At 41.0% G+C, this 13,479-nt stretch overlaps 2 protein-coding genes across 2 annotated transcripts; one reads left to right on the plus strand and one right to left on the minus strand.

The window, feature by feature from the left end:
* Window positions 1-6,852: 6,852 nt before the first annotated feature.
* mzt1 (mitotic spindle organizing protein 1) lies at window positions 6,853-8,997 on the minus strand. The gene is made up of 3 exons (XM_069144028.1): window positions 8,711-8,997; window positions 8,409-8,554; window positions 6,853-7,375 (listed from the first exon to the last, which is right to left on the minus strand). The coding sequence occupies exons 1-3, from the start codon at window positions 8,760-8,762 to the stop codon at window positions 7,352-7,354; spliced, it is 222 nt and encodes a 73-aa protein (XP_069000129.1). The 5' UTR covers window positions 8,763-8,997; the 3' UTR covers window positions 6,853-7,351.
* A 482-nt stretch (window positions 8,998-9,479) lies between these two features.
* On the plus strand, window positions 9,480-13,278 carry bora (bora aurora kinase A activator). The gene is made up of 11 exons (XM_069144029.1): window positions 9,480-9,629; window positions 10,173-10,279; window positions 10,463-10,508; window positions 10,617-10,695; window positions 10,853-10,897; window positions 11,008-11,064; window positions 11,162-11,424; window positions 11,792-11,954; window positions 12,078-12,643; window positions 12,777-12,917; window positions 13,108-13,278. The coding sequence occupies exons 1-11, from the start codon at window positions 9,480-9,482 to the stop codon at window positions 13,126-13,128; spliced, it is 1,638 nt and encodes a 545-aa protein (XP_069000130.1). The 3' UTR covers window positions 13,129-13,278.
* Window positions 13,279-13,479: the final 201 nt, after the last annotated feature.

Genomic DNA, 13,479 nt, shown 5'->3' on the forward strand with positions numbered 1-13,479 from the left:
ATTGTGTTGATAATGATCTTGGTCGTGAGGGAGAGAGAGACACAGATCTCCAGAGACCATCTCACCATAAGACAAGGGGGAAGAGGATAAAAACTCCGACTGTACTCCAACTCAAAGGACTTTAACACTCTTTTCCTCCCAACCCCCCCACCCCTCTCTCGAATAAGCCCTCTTGTGTTTTTTAATTGGCAGAAATTAATCTTTAGGATGTAGATGGTAGATTTACATTCATTAAAAGTCAAGAGAGGAAGCCAGGCTTGATGCTAATCAAATCTGCTTAATTATGCTTAACATGAGTATCTCCAGGGGAAGAGAGAGAGAGAGAGAGGGAAAGAGAGAGAGAGATAGCTAACTCGAACTTTTTACTTTTTGCCTTTGATAACTCCTGCTGAGTATGGCCTTTTCCTTGCCAAAAAGAAATGTCACGACTCTCTTTCTCCATCTGTGGAAAAAACACAGATAAAGCCATCAGTGTTAAGCAGGGTTGATCCCTGTTGTACATTCCCACCTTAAAGTGTTTAATAAGCAGTAAAAGGGTCTTTAAACCATCCAAGGCCAGTGCTTTGCAGCTTTTTAGGCAGCTTGTGATAATAGATTTACTGATATACAATGAACTCAGTTAACGTACAACAGTGGCATGAGCAAAGACCTGATGAGTAATATGCCAGCGTAAAAAAAGTTTTATTTGTGCTCTTAACCCCAGACGCTAGATTTTAATTCAATACAAGTTTAGCTCATCCATTCACATTCTCATAAGCAAACAAAGTGTTTAAGAAAACACTCAGTAGGTTGCAGGATGCCCTGGTGGGAAGTGACTTTGTCTCACAACAGGAAGGTTATAGGTTTAATTCATACTGCAGCCATTGTGCTTAAACTCCCCTGAAAGGAAACAATGAAGTTGAGTTAATGGCAAAAATCTGTCCTGTTACTCCAGTGTAAAAATACAGTGTGCTCATATGGAAGGAAACAAATTCAAACTTGAACTGTGTAACATTAAAGGGGGGCTCCAAAATTGTATGCATGCGGAAGTGTTTACAGGTCTTCAGGTGGCCGAATTGCATTGTGGGCTTTGTAGGCGCCATGTTTTCACACGGAAGAAGGTATGGAATGAAAAAAGAAAAAAAAAACGAATGAGTTTTCTGCTGCTGCTGCATTGATTTTTATCTTTCTTTTTTTAAACCGTAAGTATGACAATGTCATCGGACGCAAAATTGGTGGAGTAGTCTTTGTCTTTGAAATGCTTTAATATCCTCCTCCTTAGACTGCCAGCCTGTCCTGACCACCCAGGAAGAGACCCCCTTCACTGAATATTTCCAACTTAATTAATGTTTTACATCTTCTTCGATTCCTCTAATTGCTCCAGTACTCTGTGATGAAGTTTTAACCTCCAACATTTGCCTCACTTCACATTTATTGAATTATACAGAAATATTAGTTTGTTGTTTGCATGCTTTAGAAGTAAATAGTTGGCCTGTGTTTGTCATTTTTATGATTAAATTAAAGATTTACTGGAAAAGAAGAGTCAGATACGAAGTAGGTCACCCTTCTTGACGAAATGTGCTCGCCATTTAAATCTGGTTCGGGACACTTTTTCCCCTTCATTCGTACACTGTCTGAAACAAATGCATGCAGCCTCCTTAAATAAACTAAATCTGGCTGCAGCTTCCCTCCTGTTTTAACAGTTCATATTTATTTTGCCGAGGTGCCATCCTGAGCCAAAGAGGCAAAGATAATGTTCATGTTGCGTCGCTGTTTGAAAGCCAAGCTCTGGTTCTTTCCACATGTCTGTTTTGGCCAGTGAGCAGCAGAAGCATGAGGGAAGTGTGTAGGTGGTTAGATCAGCCGATGAAGTGTAAATACCACTCAATCTGTTCTCATTAGAGGAGTAAAAACATACGAATCACTTCGCCTCTATTAAAAATGCCCCAGGGTCCTGGTTAAGTGTGTATGTGTGTGTGCGCGTGTGGTCATATATTGTATGTGGTTGTGTGAAAGAGAGGGAGGGGGTGACAGAATGATGTTTTGGCATTTGTGTCTGCAGTGGGGATCTGAAATGCCACCACCATCAATGCTGCTTAATTCTCAGAAACATACTCTTAATCTGAACAGACAATCCGTTCCGACAGCGACTGTTATGATTCAAATCATCTTTGGAGTGAAGTGTGTGTGTGTGTGTGTGTGTGTGTGTGTGTGTGCGTGTGCGTGCTCTTGTGAGTGAGAGAGTATGTCATTGTGTTTTGGTATGTGATTAGGCGTCTGTCTGTGTGTGTGTGTGTGTGTGTGTGTGTGTGTGTGTGTGTGTGTGTGTGTGAGAGAGAGAGTGTGAGTGTGTGTGTGCGCATGACCAAGATATCACACATCCATTCCACATTCCCCTATGATAATGTGGATTGATTATGGATATGATAATGAGAGGCCGGCGCGGCGTCGCGACCTTCACAAGGTCTAATTGAAACAAGCGTTGGTCCTCCGAAGCACTTATCAAGTCACACAGCACATCATTAATCACGGAGAATACAAGCTGTCACTGTAACACACATGCACATACAGAACACAGTCTCACACACACACACACACACACACACACACACACACACACACACACACACACACATTCTCTATATTTTTCTGTTTTCCTAACATGCACACACACATGCTCTCTTTACCTTCTGCTTTCTCTCCCTCTCTTTCTCTTAAACACAAACACACACACACACACACACACACACACACACACACACACACACACACAATGCAAGCTGTCACTACAATATGCCTGGTATTGTCTTCTTTTAAGGAGAGTGGACAGCTCGTCCACCCTCCGTCTCTATTTTCTACAAGAAAAGTTGAAGAACAAACAGGCTGTTGGAGTTAAACCTTTAAAAAATAAGAAAGAGGAGACGAGAGGAGAGGGGGGAGAGGGTAGGGTGTTAAAACAATTCAACAAATATGAACAGCTGTTCACTTCACCCAAACTCGCCTGAAATTGAATTAACTCAAGTTGTTTTACTACCTGCTTTTATTAGAAGACAATTTAACAACCAAATGTGATTCCAATGTCTGATTAAGGCAGCATATGGTGCCTACCTGTTAAACACAACGTGTTCAATACCAGCTTAACGCCTCAGTGAGCCACTCGAATAAACTAATAAGCCCGATATCATATTAGTCATTACATAGTCCAACACACAAAATTCCAATCTGATAAAAAGGTGGTTTCATTATCATCATAGGGAAAACACAAGGGAGTTTGCATGCACGGCGTCGATAGCATCATCAAGTTTGTTAATTGTTATTCAATTAACTGCTTTTGTTAATGAAACCAATTAATAGTTTAAAACAAGCAAGGAGATATATGATTATTATGCATCTATGCAGAGTACAGCTAATTACAACTGTAAATCAATCAATTCTACATTAATCAGCTTGGAAAATGTCCAAAAACAACAAAGTCACTAAAAGACTTTGGAAGTTTTTTTTAAAGTTTTTTTTTACATATTTTGATTGCCATGCTATTATCCTGTCTAATGATTGTTAACGATCCTTTAAAGAGTTTATGATCCAATTTCCTTGCTATGAATTTAATTGGGACCTAAATAGTATTGTAAAAGTGTGTCCTGTATTTAATCAACGGTGGTGCATTGGAGAAAGCTCTAACAAGGTCACAGAACTCCTCTCAGGGCAAATACAGTCGCTGAAGCTTCAGATTGAAGGATGAGGGCCAGACAAGCTCGATCAGTTACAGAAATACTCACAAATCAATCACTTCAGTGCCAGAGTAGCGGATCTAAAGGCATGATCTCCCCAGGATATACACTGCTGTGAGGCATTAAGAACATGCTCAATCTTAAACATCTTAAAATAAACTAGAATATATTCCTCCACCAACTAGTCGCAAGTTGCAGTTTACATCTACACCGGTCCAGACTCATAATATGTAGGGACCACTGTGAAGGAATTTAATAAAACTTATTAAGAATATTTTTTGCCAAAATGGGCGTTATCGCCATGTTGACACGCGTTACTACATGTGGAAAGAAACATGCTGTCTTCACTGTTTTTTTTGTTTTTTTTTTTTACAGAGGATACAGAGAGCCTGAGAACAACAAACACCTGAAGCTCAATATCCGCAAAACCAATGAGCTTGTGGTGGATAGCAGAGGAACACCCCGTTACAGTTGTCTTGGCCAAATACGTGTTTTGTGAGGTCACAATTACCTTTGACCACCAAAATGTAATCAGTTCTTCCTTTAGGCCAAGTGTATGTTTGTGCTAAATTTGAGAAAATTTGCTTCCAGCGTTCAAGAGATATCTCATTCACAAGACATAGGGATGAATCCGGACAACCTGAACACGTAATGCCTTCATCCACAGCTGTCACTGGGGTGGACACTTAAAAAAATGTAAGAGTCATTATTCTTTACAAGAGGCCACATTGTCACACAAATAAGAGGGCCCTACATTGTTAGTTATTTTTAACGCCTCTACGCTGGAAGAATTACGTTTTCAGGCTGTCTGTTTATCTGTTGCAATATCTCAGAAACGGAGGGAATTTCTTTCAAATTTGGCACAAACATTTACTTGGACTCAAGGATGAACTGATTTGATATTGGTGGTCAAAGGTCAACATCATTGTGACCTCTCGTCTATCCCATTCTTGTGAATCCAGTCTCTTAACGAATCATGGAAATGTCCTTACATCTGGCTCAAACAATCCCTAAGACTCAAAGCTGAACCTAAAGACGTATAAAGGAGTGTAAAATTAAAATGCTGTAGTAAAAGTACTGGTAAAGTGTACTTAGTACTGGTACTTAGTTAAATATCCTTTGTTACTTTTACAGATTTGTCCACAAGTACCCTAAAATACTGTTGCAGGGGTGAAACACTAGCTTTGTCTCTTGTCCAAAAACTCTTTGAAGAAAATCAGACACAAAAAAGTTCCCTTCAAAAACACAACTTATTCAAACTAATCATCCAACTGGAAAAACTTATGAGAATTGATTTTTTTTTTTTTAACAAAGAAATTCAAGCTCTGAAAGGATCATATAATGAGTAATAAAATATGAAATGGACAAACGAAGCCTTGTATCTGCAGGGAGACCATTAAGCCTACCTGTATATTGCTCAAGGTAATTAGTGACCAAAACATAACTGTGCACAAAGAGATCTTTGACTTCTGGTTAAACTCTGCTTCAAATAAGGCTCTGCACTGTAGTTGTTTTCATGAGACAATACGGTTGTAATTGAGGTCTGTAAAAACATCAACAGACCATCTTTCTTCATACATAAGGAACTTCTAATCAGTCCACTCTAATTATTTTCCTAATATTCGTTACACACACCTGAACTGTAATTGCCACACATAGATCTTTCACTTTTAAATGAGACTGCCCTCATTTATCAGAAAAATAATCCTCGGCCTGGATAATTATCAGACGTACAAATATAAACACCTTTAGAAGTTCTGATGTGAGGACCTGCTTGCCTCTTAAGTTGATACAGTCATGTGACCTGACCAGTGCCCTAGTTGAACACCTCTTAGATGTTTATGCATATATGGACGCTAATCTCTGTTAGGACTGTGGGATTTGGGAATATTTTGTTTAACAAAGATCAAAGTAGCTGACTTGGATAAAGAGAAACCCTTCAAACACATCAAACAGAGAGCAATGCATCCCGAATCCCACGCCCATAGTAGCCAATCAAGCCATGCATAACTCTTTTCCTTTGTAAAAGAAGAGGATTCTCGGTGTGGGTCTCCCTCCATCAACATCTCATGCAGTGCACCCCCCACCGAGACCAGGCGTTGTTTGGGCTTATGGACTATCAAGGAGAGCCACAGCACCCGATCTGTATGTCTCTCATAGTTGGCTAACATGATGCTGGTATTGAGGAACAGAGAGATACTGTGTTAGGAGATCAAAGCGGCGGTGCAGAGATTTAGCCTCGCAGCCTGTCCGTCAAGATGGCGAGACAAAGCTAAAGGAGACAGAAATGCTTACACACACACATATACTCTGCTGCTCACTCGCTGGCTTTCTCCGCGGTGTGCCTGTGAGGGGTGAGGTGTTACTCTCACATGGCTTAGGGGCTACTCATTTGTAGACATTTTCAGCGCTGCATGAACAACTAAACTCTCGCACACAGAGGGACACACACACACACATACACTTTACAAGCCCGCGCAGTTAAGAGGTCGCTTCTAGCCTCTACTGTATCTTGGCCTGTGGAGGGATGTGTTCTGTGCTCTCAGCATTTTCCCTCGTCTAGAAGATGAATAGAGCTATTTCGGAGACAGCGGAGAAACAAAACATAGCGGTGTGGTTGGATACATGATGCAGGGGCTTCATTTCTGGTTGATCAAAGTTGTCTTTTTTCTTTTTGTCAAGTGTGCAATACAGCTCTCGTACTGTTTTAGAGCAAAGATTTCAGATCAACAGGACGTCCTGCTGTACACTCTGACCTTTATCCGTCTTCTTTTTTTGTGAAGTATGTGCAATCACTCCTGCGATGTGTTTTTGTATTGTGTTGTACAATCTTTTAAAATCTTTTTCCCTTTCACCTAGTCTGACAGGAAAGATCACTTCCTTTGTAAAATGCCTGAAAGTTGGCTCCTATTAAGGGAAGGCCTGTACATCACCAGGACGAAATTATTTTATAATCTGAATGTAGGACAAATTAAGAGGGTAAATGTAAAAAGTACCTGCGAAGACCTCAGAAGCTGTGATTCATCGGTAAAAATCATGAGATAAGTTGTAACTGTGCAGGTTTTCCTGCAGGTTTGGGTGCAGGTTTTCCAGCGCCCAATGAAGATCGACAGATTGGAAATAAGAAAGACACAGCACCACCTGGTGGCCACTGACAGTAACAGTTTAATTTAGACACTCCATCCTTGATGGTCACATGAATACAAATGGGGAAAGGATTAAGTTTGAAAAAACAAAAAAATATGGTGACAGAAAATGAAAAACAATTCATAAGAAATTACAGACATTTCAAAACACCATAAAAACATTTCCTCATGAAAAGTGCCACACAAGTTGAAGATCAGAAAGTAGAAGTCTGCTCTTAAATTAAGGCAGGATGTCGATGTTAACCTGAAATAACACTTTACAAAATGTTTTAGGAACAACTTGGAGTAGGGATAAATCTGAGGTAGAATGGCAGAGCCTGCCCTCACGAAAACCCAGACACAAGTTAAAGCGCAGCACAGGAGCACATTAGTCACCAAGAGGAGGACAGAGTGCCAAAACACAGACAAATCTGATTGGCTGAAGAGCCCATGGTAGACCCAGGAACGAGGCATGATCCCCATTAAAAGGTCCCAAACTGAGGTGATCACTTTTCATCTTCAGTTTGTGCAGTTCTCAGAAGCCTGGAGAAAAATAAATAGACACATCAGTGATTCATCATCACGATTCAGTGTTTGATCATTTTAATGTGTACAAAATGTTTGCAAAACTTGGTGAAAACGAATGGGTGGGAAGGGACCGCTGGAATGTGTCACAAATTACAGTTTAAGAGTTCAGTATACACCAGTCACCCGCCTAGGCTAACTAACTCGTGCCACCTTTTGCCATCAAAACAGCTCTGACCTGTCAAGGCATGGAGGTATTATCCTGCAGAGAGAGGCCGCTGCCATCAGGGAATACTGCTGCATGAAGGACGATACGCGGTCTGCAACCAGGTGGTATCTGTCAAAAGTAGCTTCCTGCCGGCCTGCCTTCTTCTCATCATGCATCCTGCTGCCGTCTTTTACTTTTCTTTTCCCCGAGTAAACGATGCACACGTATCCAGCCGTCCGCGTGATGCGTGTCAGTATGAAAGTTTATAGCAACATATGCTGCAAAAGCTCTTTTTTGGGATAGGACCACACGGGCCTCCTTTGCTCCCCACGCCTGGGCGCCCGTAACCCAGTCACCGCTTCACCAGTTGTCCTTCCTTCGACCGCTTTTGGTTTGCATCAACAACTGCACACCAAGAACACCCCGTTTCACCACCTGTTTTTTTGTGTGTTTTTTTTGGGAGATGTGCTGACCCAGTAGTCTTGCCATCACAATTTGACCCTTGTCAAAAGTTGCTAGATCATTATGCGAGCCCATTTTCCTGCTTCCAACACAACAACTTCAAGAACTGTTCACATACTTGTCTCATATATCCCACACCTTCAAGGGTGCTTTGCAACAACAAATTAAAAAAAAAAATATATATATAAAATACAAACTGGTTACGGCTTCTCAAATGTGTTTTCTGCTCTCCTCCTAGTTATATCATCGCACACTGGGAGAGTCAGTGTTTTCAACTGTTCATTAGGCAGCGCAAGACATTGTATTTTCAGACATCCCTTCGATGTCTAATTTTTTTCTTCAAGCAGATGTGCAGGCTCTTTTGAGAGCCGGATTTCGTACCTTGAGGGACTCCGAAGCTTTACGCAGTTCTTTGATGACAGCAGACAGGGCTTCGGGGTTGATGCCCTGCTCACACAGTCTCACACATATCGACAGAGACTCCATGTCCAAACCGGTGTTTAGCAACCTGGAGATCTCCAGCAACACTGTTGGGAGAAAGAAAGTGACGTGATGAATTGTCTGATGACAAGACAAAACTCTCATGCTGTGGGTTTTGCTAAATAGCCTGCCTATTAAGAATTGAATAATCATTTATAAATATATGAATTCGTTCACGTGACGTGTATTTTATACATATTTACCGTCCATTGTCTCCCGGACTGCGTTTAGGTTTGCATTTGCTGCACTTGCCATAGTGAATGGATATAAGTTAGCCAACGCTAGCTAGCAGGTGGCTGGCAAATGAAGACTTGGAAGAAGTTTTTGACGCGATACAATGCGAGAAAGTTATCACAACACTTCAGCTGGAAATTAAACGTTTCGCATTCATTTTAGACAAGTCCTCCAAAAATAAGAAACGCGCAAACATTAAGGAACGACGTTAGCAGCTGGTTAGCCGCCTATCTCGCTGAACACTAACGAAACTGTTGGCGGAAGTGACGACACAAATGTCCTCATTGGCTCGCAAGAACTTCCTGTAGCGTTCCTATTGGCTGGCAGACCTTGTGGGCGAAATTGAAATAAACGTTGGAACTGTGCCTGGTGATTGTTTGCTGCTCTATGAAGGTTGTTTTTTAGCTGTGCGTTCAAAGTCCTGGTCCCATAACAGTTGTAAGTACCGACGATTAAAAAAAAATAAAAATAAAAAAATGTATGTATGTAGCTCATACATGAATGTACCGATGATTTGTTTAAGTAAAGTTTAAATACCGTAACGCTGTAACCAACTTCCTTCTTCAATGGACGCTTCCTTCGAGTGCCGGTGAGCTCTATAGAAACGGAACTTGATGCAGCTAAACTACCAAAGCAGAGAAACAAACCGTCGTCTTAGTTTATTGTGTAATGTCAATTTCGTGTTTTAAATGTCATTTTCCTTCATCCTGACTGAGCTATTTGTCGTTATCAGCTAAGATGGGGGATCATGTTGAGCTCCAGATCACTCCAGAGACTCCAGGCAGGCCTTCCATCAGAAACCCCTTTGAAAGTCCCAATGACTACCACCATCTCCGGGAGCCGCTGGTGCCGAGCCCATCCGTCTTCAAGTCCAAGGCTTGTAAAGCTGTAAGTCCGAACACATCTCGTACCAATCACCTTTGTATCTTCTTAATGCAATGTGACACATGCACAAACGCACATGTAGGGCTCTAAATAACAATTATTGCCACTGATTCATCGTTCCATTATTTTCTCAATTAATCAATTGGGTGAATGTCAGAAAAGCGTGAAAAATGTCAATCAGTGTTTCCCAAAGCCTACTACGTTGCAGACTAAAATGTCTTAGTTTGTTCTGACCAACAGTCCACAACCAAAATATATTCGGTTTATTTTTTAGGGAGAACTAAAACAACCAGGAAATACTTCCATTTAAGAAGTTGGAACCAGATAATTTTAGCTTTTACTTTTATTTATTTTTTATAAAAAAAAAAAAAATATGACTCAAATCAATTCATTTTCTGTCAATCATCTAATGGACTAATCATTGGGGCTCCTCACATGTCTTCCGTCAAATAGCTCAATTCTCTAAAATATTGTGCTGCATTATGTTCATAAGTTTTGATTTAGTAATGGGTGGATGTGGTCTTTATTCGCTTGTCTCTTCTATAGACTCCACCCAAGTTTAACTGGTCTATTGATGAAATGGCCAGTCTTCTACCAGTGCACATAGACCAAGAGGATATCCAGCGACAGTCTTTTTACCTCAGCCAGACAAGGTATGTAGTGAAACACACAAGTCATAGTGGTTGTTGTGGTTATCAGGATGTCATTGTGACAAGACTCAGAGGAAGGAAAGTGTTCTTCTTCTTAACCAAGACAATTCTGGTGCGATAAATCTGGTGAGCAAATTAAAGACGGCAGGGGATTTGAGTATGAAATGTCTTTATTCTTTCTTTTAGGATGGATTCTGATGTTGAGGAAAAATGTCAGAATGCTATTGAGCAGGTACGACAATCTAATCAGTTCTCTTCTTATTGCATAATGACAATTTATTTTAGTGTATTGCTGATTTATAGTTTGTCTTTGTAATCATGTCATTTCCTCCCAATAAAGTTTTTCACTAAAGGAGCCATTGTGCCCTCCCCCTGGGCAGCACCAGACACCCGAAAAACCCTTCAGCTCCATAAGAAAAGTAACTAAACTTACAGTTCATGTTACTGTTTAACTCCTGGAAGTCCTTCATAGTTTTTGATCACACTGTCTTTCCCACATTTACTTTTCCATTTCACTTTGTACTCTAATTTTGTGAATTATTTCATGTTAATGTTATTGTGTCTGTGGACTTGTAGGTTCTCTGTCGGCAATAATTGCAGAAGAGCCAGAAAAGATCTCAGGTTGGTGTATTTTTGAGAGGGTTTGAGGGTTCAATATTACTTTCTAAAATCTCTGCCCCAACTCTTATTTCTTTAAACTATTTTCTAACTTCTTTTTTTTTTTTCCACAGTGTCTTGTCAGACAACCCTTTCCCTGCCTTTAGCTTTTGATCTGGAGAAAATACTCGGTAAGTCTCAGCTAAATGCCAGCAGAATCAAAGCTGGAAAATCTGTTACGACAGAATATCCACAATCATAATTGTTGGTCTGTTTCTTCTCTCTCAGGGGAATATTACCGCTATGAGGAAGCGTACGATGCTGTGCAGGAGAGTCTTAGTTCCTCCTCCTTGAGACGAAAACTCTTCCTCGATGGCCAGGGTGGCTCCGACAGCTCTGGCCCACCGAGCCCAGAGAGGGGCCACGCCAGACTGGAGAGGCTATCTGTCAACAGAGTGGCAGGAGCTGTCAGGGAAGTTGAAGGTTCTGAGGGAGAAGCTATGTTTTCCTCCCCTTTGCCCTGTGATGTATCAGCTCCGACTCCCTCTACGGTGAGTGAAGAAGTGTAGGGATGCAAATGACGATTATTTTGCCGTACATTCGGAACTGAATATATCTTAGTCGGGCTATCAGCTAAAGCATCTCATTGTTAATCATGAAATTGAAGAAAGAAATTGGAAATCTGTGGACACGCAATCAGCATACGTTTATTGCTGAAATTGTTTACTACTTGAAATTCTTAATCCACCTATTATTTTAATAATATCTGCAGATTTTGGTCTCAAAAATAGTAACTTAACTAATATTTTTAGTGTTTTTAAAGCAAAGAATTGCAGTTTTTATTTATTTATTTTATTTGGATCAAAGTGAACACCTCCGCTATTAAACAAAAATTGACTTGCATTGTCTTATTTATAGGGTCAGTTCTCTTCCAGTCCCATCCAGCACGGCTGCTTCCGGGACTGCAGCCTCGGCAGCATCAGCAGCCCTCTGTTTCCTGATTGTTCATCTCGTGCTGGCCTCGTCTCCCCCACCACTTCTCCTATTGTTGCGCATGCAGAGCGCACACCCGTAGGCTCAGGTATACCATTTGTCTGTTTCTGACAATACAAACATTTGCACTATCCAAATGAAGCAGAGTTGAGGAAACAACTTTTTACATTTTGAACTAATTTTCATCTCAATTTGAATCTATGTTCTTTAGCTGAGAGGAAACGGCAGAGCAATTTGACCCCACACGGAGTTCCCCATGATATAGACCTCACGTCCTGCAATGAGAGTCCATTTGTCGAAGGTTGCTCTCCCATTCGTGGCTGTTCCCCACACCAGCTCTATTGCCACAATGAGCCACACCACAGCGCCAGACCCAAGCCCAGATCTAGAGTCCGCTGCTGGGCTTCCCCTCCCCTCATCTCCCCGATCCTCAACCCTAAGTTCCAAGACAATCAGAACGCTGAAGAACACCTCCCCCCCTCCTCATCTTCCCTCCCCTCTATGGACCTAGATCCATCGTCACCTGTGGCCCGAGACGCTCACCCTGCTGACACAGAGAGAGTTACCCTGGATCCTATGACACCTGTGAAAATGGAGGAGGACAAGGAGATGGGAGTAGAAGGGAGGCTGGATGATGAGGAAGATGAAGAAGTTGTAGGGCCTTTGGGACAGTTGACCAGCTCTCGTATGGGCAATGTATCAGCAACAGAAAGCTGTCAGATGTTTGTATCTCTTCTGACAGAGGGAAGCAGCATACGCTACGATTCCAGCATGCAGGTTTGTGAGAACAATTGCACCCACGTAGAACTAAGGGCTACTTTATTTTTGCATTTAATTGTATATCTAACTTAAAACTTTTCACAATGATATGTTTAATATTTCTCATTTCCTGCTTTTTGTGTGCGTTCAGGTGGATAGCGGCTACAACACTACGTCAGTGGGCACAGCCAGTCTTATTGATGGCCTGAGCTCAGACTGTCACAGCAAAGAGTCCTTCAGTTCTAACCCGGTGGAAGAAGCCTTTCAAGTCGCTCGGTACACTAAAGTAAAGGTACCGTTGACCCTTTTACATACAATCACAAGGCTGTGGATATATAAATTGGTGTCTTTAGGTTTAATTTATAATCAAATGATCAAAATCTGATGATTTGAAATACATGACTGATGGTATATTGGATATTTTTGTAATTTTTTTATTTTGTTTTTCACCTTTGACTAAAAATAAGTTTCTTATTTTCCAGGTATTTTATCCTCACCACTGATCCACCTGGTTGATGCATTTAAAGGGATGCCTCTTCCAGTGGAAGCTTAAGATGATTTTTATTTTATTTTTTTTACAATCAAATACAACAAAGTTTACATGTTTGGAGCATTTATGGAAAATGAATTTGGTTTGAATGCATGTGGTGAACTGTTGAATGAGGTTTGAAGAGAACTGAGGGGGTTCACAAGTGGTTATTAGTTCTTTTAAGGTTACCTGACTTGAACTCTACCAGAGTTAATTTTATCGCAATTTATTAAAGGGAAGTGTTAACCCATAGACCCTCTGAGTCCTGCTGTAACACACTGAACTATGTCGTTCTCAGTCAGCAGTACTTTTAGATCCAGTATGA

Source organism: Embiotoca jacksoni, unplaced genomic scaffold (genome assembly GCF_022577435.1).
Source record: "Embiotoca jacksoni isolate LCO1_2020_lvr unplaced genomic scaffold, fEmbJac1.0.p SCAF_12, whole genome shotgun sequence".
NCBI classification, from domain to species: domain Eukaryota; kingdom Metazoa; phylum Chordata; class Actinopteri; family Embiotocidae; genus Embiotoca; species Embiotoca jacksoni.